Source organism: Glandiceps talaboti, chromosome 13 (assembly GCF_964340395.1).
Source record: "Glandiceps talaboti chromosome 13, keGlaTala1.1, whole genome shotgun sequence".
NCBI lineage: Eukaryota > Metazoa > Hemichordata > Enteropneusta > Spengelidae > Glandiceps > Glandiceps talaboti.
Window position 1 is genome coordinate 16,507,001 of NC_135561.1, and position 18,460 is coordinate 16,525,460.

Sequence of the window (18,460 nt, forward strand, 5' to 3'; positions counted from 1 at the left end):
ACCCAATCAATCGTCATTCATTCATTCAATCAATGAGTCTTCATATATCGATCAACCAATCAATCAATCTATCAATAATTGTTCTATCAAACAATCAATTTTGATGCCCCTTTATCATTTCCAAATCTAAAAAATAAATATTGTCTAACATTCAAATCTGACCAGGTTTTTTTTTTTTTTACTATTTTTATGTTGCAGATGAATCAACGAAATCTGACTCGGCATGTGCGAGTCCAAACGATGAAAATTCCAATAAAACTGAAACTTCAGACTCTGATAAAAAAGACAGTTCATCTTCAGGATCATAGCATAGACTGATTACAACATTTTTAAAATTCGAGGGAAGTTATAAATTTTTGGTTTTTTTGTCAAAATAAGAGTGGTGCCAGTGCAAGAAGCAATCTAAGCCATGGATTAGCAAAGAGAAGGAATTCAGAGATTATAAAAAATTGAGAGATCATAACCACCACTGGCATGGTCATTAAATTATGTAATTGATAACAAGAGAGTTAGACCCATTGAAATCACACCCCTATGTCGCTGTCAAGTAGAATAATCTCTCCGTACAACAATTTGGATCAGACTATTGGAGAAGATGGGGTACCCGCATATGACAGTTTGGATCAGACCAAATCATTGGAGAAGAGGGCACCCTCATACGATACTTTGGATCAGACCAAATCATTGTAGAAGAGGGCATCCTCACACGATACTGTGGATCAAACCAAATCGTTGCAGAAGATGGGGTAACCTCACACAATGCTGGGGATCAAACCAAATCATTGGAGAATATGGGTAACCTCATATGATATTGGGGATCAAACCAAATCACTGGAGAAGATGAGGTAGCCTTATACAATGTCGAAGATAGGGTAGCTTAACAGTGTGACTTTTGGACTGATTGCAGTTGAGATAACAGCCTCAGTGTTGAAACATCAAGTGATCTGCTGTATTGAATGACTTCCATGTACTTTTTGCTGAATTATAACAATTGTCTTGTACCACCCTGTATTACCATGGTGAGACCATACCATACCATACCATTCTTACTCACGTTAATCTCTCTTGTGTATAAGTCTACAAATGATTTAAATTTGTCACATTAAATCATTTCATCACACATGTAAGGAATCACTCCATATCAACTTTTTACTAAACCCGTTTCCCGAATTACCCCACATTTTATATTCCAGACAGACACTGTTCATGTTGTTCTTAAATTTCAAAATAAACCCAGTCCACCTTTTTTATTGGAAGAAGTCTACATGTATTACAATGTGTGTGCATCTGTCTGCCTGTGCGTCTGTCCGTAACACAGCATTTCTCTGTCATGTATTAGCTGATTTCATTAAAACCTGGCACAAAGGTGAGATGTGAAAAGTTCGACTGAAAGGTGGCCACATTTGTAGTTAAAGTGGATATTTACTGTATAATACAAGATCTGTAATAAATTGAGACCAGATTCAAGTGTCTACCCCTATATTATCAGAGGCTAGTATAATTTTGTTACTGAATGACAGCCATATTTGGTGTGAGAATCAGCCATATTCGGTGTGAAAATCAATGATTTGTGCAAGAGCTCTGGAACAATAAGACAGAGACCTCATTCAAGTGTCTACACCCATATTATAAAATGCTGCCAGTCTGCTGTTGTTATTATATTTGACCTCGACCTTGACCTTTATGGACAAGTACTGAGTGGTAGCCATTTTTGGTGTAAAAAAATATATTTTTACTGCATCAAATTCACAAACTGCTACTCACATTCAGATGTCTATTCCTACATGTATGGTATCAGCAGCAAGATTTCTTGTAATACCATGACCATTTGTCATGACCTTGACCTCCAGTTTCAATTACCAAGCTCAAGCCATTTCTTGCATACTATATGCTATTTGCACACTTTGTGGTATTTAAGTGTGATCGATATCTTTCAAATCTTGTTCGAAGGTGATACTGAACATTCCTGGCATAAATACACGTTGCTGCTCTTACTTATCATTTCTTACTAAATGGTGGCCATATTGGTTTGGAAATCCACCATTTGTTGTACAGTAGTTCACGAACAAAATGACACACACGCACTTTAGTAAACAACCTTTCTGTTAGTATCTTTAAAATTGACCCTGATCTTTACCATCTTAGTCAAAATTTAACAACAACAAACAAATCAATTTCAGCTGTTAGTCACTTAGAAGTGAAGTTCACCTAAAAGTAATTAAAAGTATTTGAGGGGCTATGTGTTCTATGAAGACTTGTTGTTCTCACTTCCTAAGTTATATTAGTCAGCTCTAAGATATGAGTACAAAACATGTTTCAATACAGAAAGATCTTGTTAATGTTGAATCAGATGTTTTCCATCGTTTTTATTAAAAGTTGGGTTTTGTTTGTATTGAACTAAAAAAAAACATTTTTATCTATGTGTTTATGAGTCAATTTTTTCTGACACGATTATCGATGATTGTAATTCATAAAATAAATCCCATCAAAATGATTTCTCTTTTCTGTAACAAAACATAGAAATCTACCATATAAATACAATACAAGCTCAAAATTGCTAAATTTTATCATCATGCGACAATAATTTTGTCAACGTTGCTACATTTTCTTTTGTGTGAGCTGCCTGTAGGTGATCCAAACCCTTAAAAGGATTAAAATGTAACAATTACATACATTTTGTTAATCCAGATGATAAAATGTAGCAATGATAAGTAAGATTTTTGTCACATGAAATGATATTCTATAATTACATTTTAACTGGTTTTTATTGTATAAATTGTTGTTTTTTTAAATAATATTTCAATAAATACAACACTGCAAGCAGAGTGAGATAGTGAGATATATCATCTTGTTATGATCTTGAGAAATAAAAACAGTGTAATTTATTCGTGACGATCGTAGAAAATAAAACACCACACAGGGTGACACTAAAATCAACATTTGCTATAAACTTTTGAGATAATAAAGAATCTCTGCAGGTTGATGTCACTTGGGCTGTTCTCCCTAGATGTACCTCCATGAGAGAAAAGGCTGCCAAAAGTGGGACTAGCTGACTAAAATCTCTTATGTCTGGCCTCCAGGAACTGTATTTTGTGCTGTGGCACTTGCCTGCATAATCTAATTGAAGTTGAAGAATATTCTAAATCTGGAAATTTTCGCTACAGACTTATTTTCACTTATTTCACTGGACTAACAAAACACGCAAAAATAAACAGTGACTAAAATGCCTTCTTGTACATGAACACAATGTGCCAGTATAGTAATTAATAAGAAATTAGTCTTTGGAAACTAGCTGTTGACTGCAAAATTGCTAAATTTTCTCTTAGCGAAAGTATCCAGGTTTGTAGTATCTTGAGCTCACTGTTGATAGCCTTTGCGAGGAATGACGGAATGTTTCTTCAAGCGTCCTACTTCTACCCATGTGGAATTTATGAATATTTGTGATTTAACATCTGGTGGCATCTTTTCGCTTTGTAAATTAGGCTTTGTACAACTCCTTTATATGATGGACACGATGTTACAAGTTGGTCACATTGAAACACTTGCAGTATTACTTGACAGGCTTAGCGCCTTCTTGTGGCAGAGATGGGACACCTGAAAAGGGAGAAGTTTTTTTCAAGGATTTTTTCTTTCCATTTTTTTTTGCCAATAATTCACTTCATTTTATCTTATGTAACAATCTTTACTTTGACAAGTTTTTATTTTACATGTGGAATATGCTATTTTATGAAGCAGTGTGGGAGTTTTTCTCAGACCACATCTTTTTACAAGTTAGTAGAAGTCTTAAAAAGCAATGTGTGTTTTCCTTGTGGTCTGGCATTGTCTTTACAATTAATAAAACAATTTAAATATTACATACCCTACATGATAACTGTTAAAATTATTAATAACACTAAAAGAGGCACAAGGTGAGTTGGTTTTTTTAAATGAAGGGTGGGGGGGGGGGGGGGGGGGGTTGTAAGGTACCTGTAGTACTGTGAACCTGGAAATTTTCACTAAAGACTTATTTTCACTCATTTTGGTGGAAACCAAAGACCTACAAACAAGTAGTGACTAAAAATGCCTTCCTATACATTAATACAATGTACCAGTCTGGCTGAGCTGAGTGATTTAGTTATTTCATATATCTGGAACTATAATGTCACAATGTGTGAATTTTATATCTTAATGTGTTTTAGAATCTGTAAGTGGACTTTTGCGTGATTGTCGATTTGATGTATGAGGGCCTCAATGGAAAGAAGCCAACTCCGGAACGCTCTGCGTTGTTTGTAACGCTTATTGAGTTTTACCTTGAATAAAGATATTTTATAATAATAATAATAATAATAAGACTGTAAAATCACAAAATTTTCTAGTAACGAAAATATCTACGTTTACAGTGCTTCAATTGCTGAAACATACTGAACTATTCCATGCTTTGCAGATCACACACTTGGTAAGGCCAAATAAAAAAATTTATTTGGTTCCAGTTACCCGACCCCACCTAGTTTTTCACGCCGACCCTAAACTTTGTTTTATGTATTCGAGAAAAATAATAAAATCTTGAAAATTGTGTGAAGTCTCGCAAGAAATAGTGGGTGTGGAAACTGACATCAATATAAAAAAAAAAACACTCTAAAACTATTCTTCCAATCTGTAATAGCTGTACATCTGATAGGAAGAAATAAACAACACAGAGACCATTTGGAGGAAAAAATGAAAAACCTGAATTATACACTCACACATGAAAAAAAAAATATAATAGAATAAAAAAGCTACTTACCCCACCTATTTTAAAATTGAATGTAATCAGAACCATACAATTTTTTTTTACGTCTAGTCAATCACATGTACTACATAAACCATTTGGTGGCAACATTTGGTATACATGTATGAAAATGTCGTCTGAATCTCTTGGATGTCATCAACTGTGAAAACATTTGACAAATAATGATTTTTAATGCCGATACTATTACACAAGGCACTTTATTTGAGCGTTTTTGTCAGTTTTTTTCACCTGGCACGCTCAGAAGTAAATAAATTCAGCTTGTGCCACTTTAGTGAACCAACACTCTGAAAGTAAAATTTCATTTATGCTTAGTCTCCTCAAGGTGTGAGTCCATCAAAGGAAGTGATGAGAATGGGTGCCATTTCTGTGTCCATCCATCTGCAGTTTTTTGTGTGTGTGCTATGCTTGGGTAGATTTCTATCACAAATGACAGACTTCAGTAGTCCTGGTAAAATGTCTGTCTTACGTGTGTAGGTATGTATATGACTTGACATCAGTGGACAAACTTGGTGTCTAGTTATGAATTTCTTGAAAGCAAAGCCAGACGCTGTAGACTGTGTTTTCGCATTCTATACGATGTTTCACATCTTTACTGAATTTTTAGGTAAATCCACAAATAGTATTTTTCAAATGAGCAATACTAGAAAATACATTTGCACTTTGTAATTATGTAGCCATGCGAACTGTAGTCTGTTTTATTGCCATTCTATATAGCGCCATCTAGTGTTAGGTCCACCGTGGTCTCTTGTTTACATGTATCTGCATTTCTTTTTTTTTCAACACGTGTCAAACCTCCTCTAACAAAGGCTTGGCTTACACATTTGAAATAAAAAATTTGTATTAAAGTGCTTACTATAGTACCACCCTATCGTCTTCAATTCACAAGTACTTTCAACCTCGAGTCTAAGATTGATTTGATTTTGTCAAACACTGTATACTAATTACCAATTCAGAATTTATGGGGGTTTTTAACGTTCGCTGTGTGCAGCAACTCATCAATTGGTTCCCCTGTCTTTATTCAGCTGTATGACTTCTCGTGCACATGCATGAGTGAGTGTGCGTGCTTACTTATACGTGTGAGTATGTATGTATGTATGTATGTATGTATGTATGTATGTATGTATGTATGTGTGTGTGTGTGTGTGTGGGGGGGGGGGGGGTAGTTCCAAGGGGACGTGCCTCCCAAACGTGTAACTTTTTCCGTGCACGACAAATGTCTAAAGTCTCCGTCTAAAAAATTCCAATAAAAATGGTGTCGATAAAGCCACTGGATATTAAATACATAAGAAGTGTTTTCAATGAAGTAAATGTTAAAACTGTCTTCTAAATTGCATGCAAATCGTGCCCACTGATCGAACGAGTCCTGTGAATTCGTTCCCGGGCACCGAGAGAACTCGCTGGAAAGCACGCCCCCAACGACCGAAAACCCTTATTCATTGGTCCCTGTTTCAAGGTCCCTGTTATAAATGTGTAAACGTATAAAGGGTGAATTTTTAACCTGCACACGAGCACTGGGTGGGTGAAGACCTCTTAGGACGTTTCCCATTAATCAACCCCCCCCCCCCCATCTCATTAATATATATTTGTTGGATGACAGCTAACACAACCAAACTTACTTTCAGATGTCTATCAAAAAATGATGACATTTTATCATTCGATGCTTCCAAGCATTGCAAGTCACACCGGCTATAATGAAACAACCCATAGTTGTAGAGAAAGATACTGAGTAAGGGGTAATCGCACAATTAATGTCGTACAAGCTCCTTAAGCGAGCATGGTACGTTTAGAACAAACCCCCTCCCGACGAACATTCACAAGTGCGACATCACACGTTGATATATAATATAAACCATCATGAACATTGTAGCGGTCACACCACTACAATCGATGCTATATAAAAACATGATGATCGACATTAGATTCCAGCTTTATGATCATGTAACCTGTTTACTGAGATGATGGTAAACACATTCAAAATACTACCGTAAATTAAACCTAGCACTGTAGCTCACATTAGACGTAAATTTTTATCCCCATCTCAGTGGTAAATACAGAAGCTTTTATCATTGAAGGTGTTAAAGTTTTCAAAACTTGGTTAAAAGCGCGAAAATCAAGTTCAGCAATCGCATTATTGACGCCAAACCCCTCTCCTCAGCGAACGTTGTTCGCTTGTTGAGCTTACGTGACATTGTGCGCTCGTCGCCAAGATATACAGCTGATCATTCAGAAACATCGTCAAGATCAAGGTAACATGTAGCATATGAAATACACAGCAGAACAATGCAATGACTTAGGTTCCGTAAAATTAATTGAGTAATAAATATTTTTCCTTTACTGCCTTTGTTATTATAATGATGTGTTTCTAATTACGAATTTTGTGACGTAGATCTTTCAACATGGAATTAGATTAATTGGAACTTATTGAGAGAGAGAGAGAGAGAGAGAGAGAGAGAGAGAGAGAGAGAGAGAGAGAGAGAGAGAGAGAGAGAGAGAGAGAGAGTGAGAGAGAGGGAGAGAGAGAGGGAGAGAGAGAGAGAGAGAGAGAGAGAGAGAGAGAGAGAGAGAGAGAGAGAGAGAGAGAGAGAGAGAGAGAGAGAGAGAGAGCGAGAGAGAGATGGATGGATGGATACAGTCTGAATGAGACAGATATGAAAAAATCAGATATTAGGGAATAATGGACCAAGGAGAAAACAAATAAAGATTCAGATGTACAAAAAGATAAGATGTAAAAGCTAGAGTGGTAAGAATTCTCGTGTTAATGTAACGTGTATACGACTGAATAATACGATAAGTAAAAAGTCTCGTATAAAAATTTATGAGGTCAAACAATATAATGTAGTAATCATGTTTTCATACATAAAATAATAATTATATATTATCAATTAGGAAATTCTCCAGTGACATAGTTCTTTTAGTCATTACCGTGTATATTAAAAAGGAATTAAACATTTTTAAAAACAAAATTGCTGTAACCCTTGGTAGTTGAATATCAGTTATATAGTAAATTAATGTAGAAGTGACCAGCTGGAATGCCAACTGTGATCTTGTAATCCATATATTTTTAACCCATATCGTCACAGGACCACAGGACCACACTATATAGTCCCATAGAAAATAATCTCATATATCGTGTATATTCATAACCCAGTGTAGTTCATTGGATGTATACTGAACGGTAATAAATTACGTTGATATGAGCCATTTACTCGCCTTAATTTGAAATATTACGACCTATTTTGTCAGACGTTTTCTTTACAATATTTGTGAAATAGTTAACCTAGAAATGTGAAACGTTAATAGGCCAAGGTGATATTGTAAACTTGCAAAACTAAGACACGAATTACGAAGCTTTATTCGAGAAATTGAAAAGTAATATACAGTTATAACGAATTATAATGAATGAAAATATATGGTAATAATAAAGAATATTTCGGAAAATTTAAGTGTTTTAATACGGCACTGACTCAAGGCATTGACTTTGACATTATGTAAATAGCAGGACATTCCAAATTCTGTGTAGTCTCAAAAGGTAAGAACAATGTGAAGTTCAACACGTCATCTTACATCAAAATATACGATACTATAGATATAGTATATCTCATTCTATCGCAGTGTGTCTGTATGTATCTGTCCGTCTGTCCGTCTGTCTGTCTGTCTGTCTGTCTGTCTGTCTGTCTGTCTGTCTTTCTGTCTGTCTGTCTGTCTGTCTCTATATATGACGTGTTATATCTGTTTGCGTGTCTGTCTGTCTGTCTGTATGTCTGTCTCTGTCTGCCTGTCTCTCTATCTCTGTCTCTGTCTGTCTGTCTGTCTGTCCCTGTCACTCTGTCTGTCTGTCTGTCTGTCTGTCTGTCTGTCTGTCTGTCTGTCTGTCTGTCTGTCTGTCTGTCTGTCTGTTTGTTTGTCTGTCTGTCACTCTGTCTCTGTCACTCTCTCTGTCTGCCTCTGTCTCTGTCTCTGTCTCTCTCTCTGTCTCTCTCTCTCTCTTATATGGATGTCTAATGTCTAAATTGTCACTATAAAAACTACGAATTAACCTTGAACTTTACATTAATCACAACAACAACAACTAATCTAAAATGTGATAATGGTTGAAAGAACTATGTCACGTGAGGAATTCGTAATCAATACTATTAGAAATGGAAGAAATTAATTCCAGTAATGAATTATATGTACTTTGTGCCTCGTTGATTTTTCCGAGATCTGCTTCAATACTGCAGTGATCAACCTCTCTCCAACATCTATGATAAAACACTGAACAGAATCCTTGTCTTGATGATTTTGAAATACGCTGTGGCTTTGAAATGGTTAGTCTAGCTGCAACACCTCCAGGATTTTCTTTTAATGATGCAAACGACCGATCGATGAAGGTCGCTTTGCACCTAAGGTTCAATCGAATGCGTCCCACGTACTGTAGCATTGTTCGGCTTTTGCTAGCAGGCAACAATCGGAGCACAGACTCGGGAGTCTTTAGTACAAGACGATGAAATAGCATGAAACACACACACACACACACACACACACACACACACACACACACACACACACACACACACACACACACACAAATTCTACTAAGATCAAATCAGATCTATGGTAGAAATTTGAAAATGGTGGGGGTTTTATAACCCAGAATACTGATTACGGTAGACGTTACAGAATAAATGTCTTTCAGAAGCAACTATCTCAAAGACATTAACATATGTATATGTTGTTAACGTTAATTCAACAAAGGATTCTGTACCTCCAAACTGATCACGAGTTGTTTATGCAGATTTATACCGATGTGTTTTTTTAAAAAACAAAAGTTTTTACATTTATTGACATAGATGGCGTGGTCAAAAGTATAAACGCACAGAATCCAACAATTCTCTCTGATTTGTAGTTCCTTGAATCCAGGCATATCTGACCCGTCTTGTGACGTAGAATTGCTACTGATGAGAGTACCCATTTTCATCATTTCAAAAATCAGCGATTCCAAATGTCAGCGATTTTTCGTGAAATTAACCAAACTTCTAAATTTGCCTCAAGGAACACGTATGTCGTCCTCTCATAATGAAGCTGTACTGTTGACAACGATTGTCTAGTGATAGAACGGGTGACGTTGTGGCTACTCTTTCGATTGACCACGTGATGTACTTTTCATAAAAATGTAAAAAAAAATGTTTAAAATATATACAGATTTATGAAGATTTGTTTTATTTTCGGAAAGTTTTCAGTCTAGATGGAATCATTTCTAACAGTCGTATTTGAAATTCTACGTCGACAATTTACAGTGCCAGCAATCTTTTAAACATTTCAAATCCATCATTCTTTTCAGAAATTAAAGCTGGTATTAGTGAAGTCGTCCTGTACATATGGGTATCATTTGAACTTGGAGCATTTAAATATTGCGACGCATTCATTGTGATGAAAGCAATGCATAGATGAATCGGGTCATTATATTTTTTTTTTTGTAAATTGTAAAAAACGTTGCAATAAAGTCTATCGAATTGTAATCCAGTGATCGGCGCACTGCGCATGCGTTTAATTACTGTTTATATATGGTATAATTCGTAAAAAGCACCACGATTTCGACATGTAGAAGAAAAATACATGAAAATGCATTGTAATTGCCAGACATTTGAAGGATTAATACAAGCAACAACAAAATGTGAAGGTCTGAAATACTAGACACATGTACCTAGGTACTGCCAATTACACATGCGTATATACTGCAGACTTTGCAAAACGTACATAAGAAGTGTCTTCATATGATGTGGGATCCAAACCTAAACCCATGGTTTATTTTGTCGGTGAAATCACTCACAACTCCCGTGCTACTTATTGAAAGGTCATCGGTGTAAATATTAATTTACAATACGCTACATTTCCTTTCATACAATTGGAACAGTAGTCCATTAGTGAACAAGTTGACTTGATAACATTACGCAATGCTAATTTCATTTTCCATCTAGGGTTCAAGCAGTACATTTTGAAAAATAATGTAATTTTGATAGAGCTAGAATGACTGTAGTTACTCGTACTCACGTCATCGAAGAATAGGACAAAGGTCACCTTGATATTTACTGAAAATGATGAATGTCGTTGATTTTTCTTTACAATTTTGATATTATAAATATTAACGTTAACCCCATGTCATTTCTGATGTCGAATTATTCTTTAAAAAAAGCATTTTCATTGTGTAGTTTGTTGACTGTTAATTTGGTTGACTGTTCTGGAATTGTAATAATTTGAAAGAGTGGTTTGATTAGTAATAGCCTAGTTCCTATACAGTATCGTTACGATTTACGTAAGTCTTTACTCAAGAGGTCCTGAGATGCAATTTAAAATTCATCCACAGCCACCCCAATTATTAACATCATGTTTTTGTTAATCAATCACACAATTCTAACCAATAACACAGTCCCTCATAAAGTTAGTGTTTATTGGGGGCAGTTATGTACTGTCCAACTACGGCATATTTGTCAGCTCAGGATGCTACTTATACACTGTTTACATCAGTATATCAGTTGGGGTTCACTGATTGGATGAACAAATGTTTGTGCTGATTGAGGGACTTTGACCAGAAGTGGTTTAATTAGAAACCATGTTGGCATCCAGAGTGATTGGTTAATAGCCTTTCTAATCACCATCCTTTCATAATTCTACTCAATCCAATAGACGCTATATTTTTTTTTGCATTTATGATATATCACATATTTGAGTAAGCATATCCACTCTTCTATGACCATTACGTATTACGTACCACGTAGACTTGGAAAAGTCTTCGAGACACTTTGTCGTACACGACTTCTCCGAGACTGGCCAGGTGTATCGAAGTCCTTAAGGCTGCTGATAGCTGAAGATACTCCAACACGCTATTTTTTTACATGACGTGGGTCTAATGCAAACGCGAGCTGTTAAAGGTACGACTGCCGGTTCCTGGGACCCTATTTTGCATATGGCTGACTGTATGTTTGGAGGTGGAGAACTTGTGATGACTCACTGGCAAGTAATCACCAAAATATAATCATTCCCTATCTGGGTTGTTCACATGCAAATACCGCATATTTGAATAATCCTGAGTGACACACAATCTAAACAGCTGTTTGCAGGGGAATTTGTCTCATTTTGAAAGTTTTTTTTTTCATTCTGTGAAACAAACAGATTGATTTTCAACTATTTTGTGTATCAAGTTACCATCCTACAACATTATCAAACAATTTGTACATGATACATGACCAGTGTGTTTCTCGGAGCACAGAAAAATGCTGAAAAACAAGACCCAGAAGCTAGTGCTCTGTACAGCAGTTTGAATTTCCCAAATTTGCATAGATTAGCCATAAATCCTCTTTATATAGGGCAGTTATGTGTTTAAGGGTATTTAATATGGCCTAATGAAAAATAATTGTTTGGTTCTCGTTACCCGACCCCACCTACTTTCTTCACTGCCGACCCTAAACCTTTTTTTTTTTTTTTTTTTTTTTACATATTCAAGAACAAAATAATAATATCGCGAAAATGTGAAGTCTCGCCAGAAATAGTGTGCGGAAACTGACCAACTTAAAAAGACAATATAAAACTGTTCTTCCAATCTGTAATGACTGTACATCTGATATGAAGAAATAAATAACACAAAGACCATTTGGAAAACAGTGAAAACCTGAACTAGACACTCACACATGAAAAAATGTAATATAAAATGAAATAAAAATTCTACCTACCCCATCTATTCTACAATTTAGTGTAAGCGGCACCACCCAATGTTTTTATCAGGCCTATTTAAATGTATGTTTTTTTTTTAAATATGTGAACGAGTTTGTCAGACTGCAACTATACTTGAGGGAGAAATCGTTCAACATGAACAATCATCAAGGGACAATACAATAAAATGATTGGCAGATTTGCTAAATAACATTATATTTGATTCTTAACGATATTTCATCATCCAGTAAGATCGCTATCCTATCTTTGTCATTGGTAAATGACACCGTAGCTACTAACTACAACGTGTTACAGGTTATGTGTACGGTTCAATCCTTCTGTTTGATACAGCCACACACAATCCTATCACTGAAACTGCTAATGCTACATTTTAAGATAGCAAGATTGAATTAAATAATTTCTTGTTACATTTTGTCGACATTCAATGAACTAACATGGTGCATGCAGACATCAAATATAAACAGCAAATCATTGGCGCCCGCGTGTCTGCCTTTAGTTGCAGTATGTTTACATGGTTTATTTCATTCAGACTAAATGTAGCAAGAAATTGTATTCATTCGATCTTGAAGAGTAAGATGTCCACTTTCTTATAGATTTCTGTATGGTTGCATCAAACAGAGAGAGTAAACAGTAACCTTCAGCGCGTTGTTAATTGAAAATACTTTCTAACACTGATGATCTGTTGCCATGACGAAATTATCAATGACTTATTTTAATTGCCATGTTTATATGGTCATCCTGGGACCACTACGACAAATTTCCTTCTTCCGCTCCTTCGCATGTTTGTCAAATATGTACGAGATAATATAACCCAAAGATGATGGATAGTGACATGTATATACTTGACAATTACTTTCATACCTGACATTTACATATTTAATGGGATTTTTTTCCCCTTTTCGTTCAACGCATCCATCTATTATATGACTACATTTCAATAACTATCAATCCTGGTGAGCACACTGAAAACGGCCCAGTGATTAGTTCAAAATATGTCGATCAAAATCGCTAGTGGGAGAAGAGGACTTAATATATAGCACTGTTGTTACTCATGAAAACTGTATTAATTTGGAAGTAAATATCTCGGATGGAATATCACTTTCAAACGCCAAAACCTTGGCTATTGTTGCATGACATGTTAAGTGATTGATTAACTCTCCTTACATTGGATACACTCTATATATTTGTGTAGTTTTGAGGGAAAGGAAATGCATACGTAGCGACGGTGGCATATCATCAATATCTGTCCTATAATGTCAATATTTTTTATATGTTTGTACAAAGATGTATTGATATTGATATTCGATCATAGACCGCAGATATGAATACAATAAAAAAACTCTAGGAAACTGGATCTTGAATCCCTAGCACTATGTAAATTTATAACGTTCATGCCAACTGGAAATATTACCATTGGTTGATGGAAAGATATTACACTCAAAGAATTGATAGTGTGCATGCGAACAGTGAAGGACGAATTTCACTTTTATTTAACCACCTTATCTTGAATTTAGTCCGATATTTGTTCCCTATTATTGTCTTTGTCCGAAACTTATTCATATAATCAGATTAAATTGTCTTCAAAAAAATATGTTTACTTTTTGGAAAATAAGTAAAATCGTTCCTATGCCACAAAACCCAAGAAATATGTGTCGGATATACTCTTAAGTGAATATTTTTTTTACGAGGTGAATTCATTTATTTTCATTCGTAGTGATGATTATACTATCATTGATTAATTTGTTACTACATTTCAGTCCACTGGTATTTTAATATATTCATAATATGTGATGGAAATGAATAGGCACAATGGATCCTGATATGATAGCGTACGTAGGCAATGGCGGGAAACTAAATTTTAATGAATACATGTTGTTGTTAACTTGAAAGAACAGTTAATTAACGAATTCGGACGCACGCAAACACGCACGCGCGCACACACGCACACACACTCGCAGATACGCAGACAGACTGACAGACAGACAGACAGACAGACAGACAGACAGACACACACTCTCTCTCTCACTCTCTCGGCACACACACACACACACGCACGCACATAAGTGCACACACTTGCAGAGACACGCGTGACGCAGACAGATTGACAGACATGCAGATTGACACACAGACACATTAACTTTAAATGAAGTCACTGTCGAACAAGCAATTCTTAATAACTGCTAATTGTTATAGTTACATGCAAAGAATTGGAGAGCATAACATTCCTTGCACATATACTATAAAGCATTGCGTTTTATTTCATTGAAAAGGTCGATAACAACTACACAGCATTATTTGACAAGAGTTATTCTTGGAATAAGCTCTAAATCACGATATGATTTGATGGCATTTTGTGAAATTAACAATTTGTAATAAATTCAGACAAGAACAACAAACACATTATGAGTTAGATATATTATTATATCATGCTTAAAATTGCAAAAGTTTATTTGAGTTAATCATGAATAAAAGATTTGGATTTAAAACACATTTTAATTTGATATTAAAAATGTAAATATTCAGACAAGTCAATACGTGATTGGTTTTCACCCGATCACGTGATTAGTGAACACTAAAGATAACACGGCAGAGTTCCACCTAGTCTACATTATGCTATCTGATGATGAACTACGTACATTAAGCAACAAATAACATATATTTCGACATGCTCTTCCTAAAGGCACTATGTACATGTTCTTTCCTGTATAAATAGACAAACCTGATATGTGAACAGTTTTTCTATGATGTGTTTATTGCGTTTTCCAATGTGTTTATTACATGCTAATAGTTACATCAATGAATCTGACGATTGTTATTTGATATAAAAATAGAAAGTGTGATTTAATAGAATCAACATACTTTTTTGAAAGTGAATTTAGTAATGAGACAGAGTTAATTTTCTCTTTTCTGATTCAAGGTCGTTCATTTTAAAATTTCCTCAGTGTATCCATGTATAACATTATAATATCAATTCTGAATAGAGCACAAAACACACACATTAATTTGATTGTACCTTAGTCTCTAAAGTAGAATACGCTTCGGGGTCTATTTTCCCTGTAAATCAAATTTCTCCAAATCCCTCCAAACTTTGCTGTATAATAGGAAAAATGGCTCCCGATCATTTTGACACCCCCCCCCGCAAAAAAAAAAGAAATTTGGATGTTTAACATCTTATTTGCAAGGAAATCAACACTTTTTCTTTAATTTTCCGTCAAGGTAACACAGAGTTCGGCGACCATATTGGGTTCTAAAATGACATAATTCTGATATAGTGTTGACCTCTACTTAAAAAAGAAAATTGTACTGTGACCGATGTTTTTATTTTAACTGATAATGGTCTTTCGCTTTCTTAAACATAGTTACAGAAAAAGGCTAAGTTTTTATTCCCGAAGTGCATGCTACTTTAATAACAAGAAAGATCGGTAAGACATAGATGATTTAAAATTATTGAAAAAAAGATATAGCTTTCAAAGAATAGTAATTTGTACAATTATTACCAATAGTTGTTTTGAAAAATATCAACTGATTCATATTTAAGAGATCAAATTATCAATTATTGTTCTGTTATATATTGTAAATCATGTAAGGTCCTTCACAAAAGTAGCTGCTTTATTTTTTAAAGGGGGTCGTCATTCCAGGATATATGTGTATTTTTCACAAACGTTGGTTTCTGGAGAGTCATTTCACCATTTCACAGCACATCAATTTTGGCGCTATTGCCAACAAATTTCAAATTGAAACTATATATTTCATTTTTGTTGTTCTTATACTGGCCCACCGTTGCCTCATGATGGGACTTAGCAAACATGCAAATTAGATTACACGCAAAATATCCACGACTCGTAAGTGTTTATTACCTTATTCATGGATAATTAGTGTGTATTAGATAAATATGTATAGTCCTCTGGGGCAACGCCGTCGGATAAAAAAATGAATCTCCATCCCCAAAGTTTACGAAAATACATCTGGCATTTAATATAGTGATTTAGCATCATCTGTTCAAACAGTACTTTTCTTCTCGTCACCATCTTCGTCCCCTTCTTCGATTCGATCTTCAACTGTCATCCTGCCCAAGAGACATATACCAGTATTAAACACTCAGTGAGGAAAATTCTAACATGTGTAGATATAGTGACATATATATACAAGTAAATAACACCAACAAGATAGAGAAATAAGACGAATATATCATGAAAGGACAATTAAAAATATCAAATCTATGCACTGGGAATTGACAAATGAATAGGTAAATATACATTTCAAACAGTGATTACGACAGTCAGCAAATTAATGAATGAATTATTTAATGACCAACTTAATGAATAGATGGATGAATGGATTGATCGATCGATCGATCGATCGACGGACCGACAGACCAATCGATCGATCAGTCAATCGATCAATCAATCAATCAATCAATCAATCAATCAATCAATCAATCAATCAATCAATCAATCAATCAATCAATCAATCAATCAATCAATCAATCAATCAATCAATCAACCAATCAATCAATCATCAAGCAAGCCATCAGTCAGTCAGTCAATCAATCAATCAATCAATCAATCAATCAATCAATCAATCAATCAATCAATCAATCAATCAATCAATATGCAATATACAATGTCGGGAAGAGTAATGTCGAATTTGGAACGATTTGAATCATATTACTAACGCTGCAGCAGAACGAATGACGTACACACTGCGTTGACGTAGAAGACTAGTAGGGCACAAATCTCATTTATTTATGTATGTATTTATCTATTTATTTATTTACTTATTTATTTGAGATGTCTACAGGATGACCCCATTTACAGACGCTCAGAAATTGGAAAAGACCAAAATGCATTCAATATTCACAAGACCAGTAACAAATATATAAATAGAAAACTCCGGTTTTAAATTCACAAATCAACTATTTCATTTAGGACACTTTTACTAAAATTACTGAGACTGGAAAATATGTCAGCGTTTTGCAAGGTATTGATAAAACTAATGGTCCTAGGTAAAAACGAGTTTTCCTTTGAGTAGAATTAAAACGAGCCACTTTAAAAGTGTAGTGGGAAAGGGAGATTCCTGGAGGGAACATGAAAGGGAACATTGGCAACAATAATACATTGAGATTTAAAACATTTATATAAAGAGACTGCTTCCAGCAATTTCCTACGAGATTGAAGGCTTTGAATATTAAAATGCTGACAAAGATTACTGTTATCAAGGCTTACTCCTTTACTATTGGACGAATTTCCAAAATAAAGGTAGTTGAGACATTTATGCTGGACTCTTTCAATTTTAGTGATTAAATACTTCTGATGGGAAGACCAAACTTGTGGACAATACTCTAGTTGACTCCATACAAGCGATGTATATAAAGTAATGATACAAGAACTGTCATGGAAATGCTTGCAGGTACGCTTTATCAAATCAACTAGCTTATAAGCCTTTTTGACGATGCCCTTAATATGTAATGCCCTGCTTAAATTAGTTAAGAGGACGACGCCAAGATCTTTGACTTGGTTTACACGGTCGATTTTGATGCCGTTAATCGTATATTTATGAGAGATGACAGTCTTCTTCAGTCGCGTGTGGTATGGAATATTAGTCGTTTTGAATGGGATATGCTTTAGTCGTATTATTACTGTACATGAAGGCTATCTGACATACTATGTTGAATATTTCAAAAAAAAACCCGTAAACATAAACCTCGTTACCTTTCTCACCTCTTTGAGTTTGATGCAGCGCCAACTGTCAAATAGTTGCCATTTGTAGTTGGGTAAGTAATCATCATGTTCGTCGTTCTTCGTCCTGTAGTGGTAGGACTCGGCGAAAGTCGAGTTCGTCTAGTCGGGCAGGGTGACGATTCCATTGTACACGTATATTGAGATCTCCAGTCAGTCGAATTATAGGTTTCACCCCCATCAGACCTTAGTCGTCGTGTCCAACGTATAAACAGACTTTTGAGATCTTTCTATTAACATTAAAATA

The 18,460-nt window shown here is 35.1% G+C and overlaps 2 protein-coding genes across 8 annotated transcripts in view; one reads left to right on the forward strand and one right to left on the reverse strand.

Moving 5' to 3' along the window:
• LOC144444569 (uncharacterized) overlaps nucleotides 1-3,829 on the forward strand; it is a 121,836-nt gene extending 118,007 nt beyond the window's left edge. For all 5 annotated transcript variants that reach the window (XM_078134039.1, XM_078134044.1, XM_078134042.1 and 2 more), the window contains one exon: nucleotides 199-3,829. In XM_078134039.1, the coding sequence (XP_077990165.1) occupies nucleotides 199-308 (110 nt within the window). In that variant the 3' untranslated portion in view covers nucleotides 309-3,829. The remainder of the gene's footprint in view (nucleotides 1-198) is intronic.
• Nucleotides 3,830-14,768: 10,939 nt separating this feature from the next.
• The window catches only part of LOC144444650 (prolactin-releasing peptide receptor-like), a 78,930-nt gene continuing 75,238 nt past the window's right edge, over nucleotides 14,769-18,460 (reverse strand). For 2 of the 3 annotated variants that reach the window (XM_078134145.1, XM_078134146.1), the window contains exons 5-6: nucleotides 18,196-18,443; nucleotides 14,769-16,541 (exon numbers count right to left, since the gene is read on the reverse strand). In XM_078134145.1, coding sequence (XP_077990271.1) covers nucleotides 16,475-16,541; nucleotides 18,196-18,443 — 315 coding nt within the window. In that variant the 3' untranslated portion in view covers nucleotides 14,769-16,474. Of the gene's footprint in view, nucleotides 16,542-18,186; nucleotides 18,444-18,460 lie in introns of all 3 variants that reach the window. The other variant, XM_078134147.1, reaches the window with a different exon arrangement.